Here is a 1,405-nt window from a genome sequence, read left to right on the forward strand (position 1 = left end):
AAAAAAGAGTGAGTGAGGCCAGGTGGCTCGCTCCTGTAATCCCAGCACTTTGGGAGGCCAAGGAGGGTGGATCACGAAGTCAGGAGTTCAAGACCAGCCTGGTCAACATGGTGAAACCCAGTCTCTACCAAAAATACAAAAATTAGCTGGGCATGGTGGCTTATGCCTATAAACCCAGCTACTCAGGAGGCTGAGGCAGAAGAATTGCTTGAACCCAGGAGGTGGAAGTTGAAGTGAGCCAAGATCATGCCACTGCACTCCAGCCTGGGTGACAGAGCGAGACTCCATCTCAAAAAAAAAAAAAAAACGAAAAAAGTTGAGAATTAGAATTAAAGAACAAATACCCCTGCACACTCCACCTAGATTAACAAATATTTAACATTTTGCCATATTTAAATCAGACTTTTCAGGAAAGAAACAAAAAGTTACAGATCTATTTGAAACCCCCTCTAATCTCATTCCATGTCCTGTTTCCTTCCCTTCCTCCCCAGAGGCTGCCACACAGGGTACAAGTATTTGTTTACACATCTGCGGGCTTTCCCATGGAACTGAGTTCCTTGAGAGCAGGGACAATGACTTACCCAATGTTGTATCTCTAGTTCCTGGCACAGATATCATAGACAAATGGATGGAAGGAGAGGTGGGTGGATGGATGGACAGATATATAGATGAAAGACGGAAAGAATAGATGGGGGATAGTTGGCTGATAGAAGAAGGGATGAATAAATAGGTGAGTGAATGAAAGGATAGGCAGATGGAGGGAAGGAAGTGTGGCTAGATGGGAAAATGCAAAGAGGGAGGGATGGATGAGTGTCTACAAGGACAGGTAGATGGAGGGTGGAAGGATGGATGGATGGAAAGATAGAAATGTAGAACCCTAGCCTACAATGCAATGCTGGCCTGGGAGGCCACAAGCTGGTCTAGCACCCACAGGTGCATGCTCTCTTGCAGGTGTGAGCGGCACACCCTTTCCCTCTCTGGCCCCACCAATCACACTACTGGTGGATGGGAAGCAGAAGATGGTGGTGGTCTGCCTGGTCCTTGACGTTGCACCCCCTGGCCTTGACAGCCCCATCTGGTTCTCAGCCGGCAATGGCAGTGCTCTGGATGCCTTCACCTATGGCCCTTCCCCAGCAATGGATGGCACCTGGACCAGCCTTGCCCACCTCTCCCTGCCCTCTGAGGAGCTGGCGTCCTGGGAGCCTTTGGTCTGCCACACTGGGCCTGGGACTGAGGGCCACAGCAGGAGTACACAGCCCCTGCAGCTGTCAGGTGGGGATAGGGCCTGGGTCCTTGTGGATGCTCCCTGTCCCCTTCCACACACCAAGATATGGTTGGAGGGAGGGCAGGCTCCAGGCCACAAAGGCATGAAAGGTGTGAAGTGCAGAGCCTCCAGGTGAGGTGA

General features: G+C 50.9%; 1 protein-coding gene across 1 annotated transcript in view; it reads left to right on the plus strand.

Moving 5' to 3' along the window:
- Window positions 1-1,396, plus strand: part of LOC116547527 (pre T-cell antigen receptor alpha-like) — a gene marked incomplete at its 3' end in the record, with an annotated part of 2,925 nt that extends 1,529 nt beyond the window's left edge. Inside the window, exon 2 of the mRNA XM_032273467.1 lies at window positions 952-1,396. Within this exon, the coding sequence (XP_032129358.1) occupies window positions 952-1,396 (445 nt within the window). The remainder of the gene's footprint in view (window positions 1-951) is intronic.
- Window positions 1,397-1,405: the final 9 nt, after the last annotated feature.

The sequence above is a fragment of the Sapajus apella genome, unplaced genomic scaffold (genome assembly GCF_009761245.1).
Source record: "Sapajus apella isolate SASKATOON/1434 unplaced genomic scaffold, GSC_monkey_1.0 scaffold3480, whole genome shotgun sequence".
Classification (NCBI taxonomy): domain Eukaryota; kingdom Metazoa; phylum Chordata; class Mammalia; order Primates; family Cebidae; genus Sapajus; species Sapajus apella.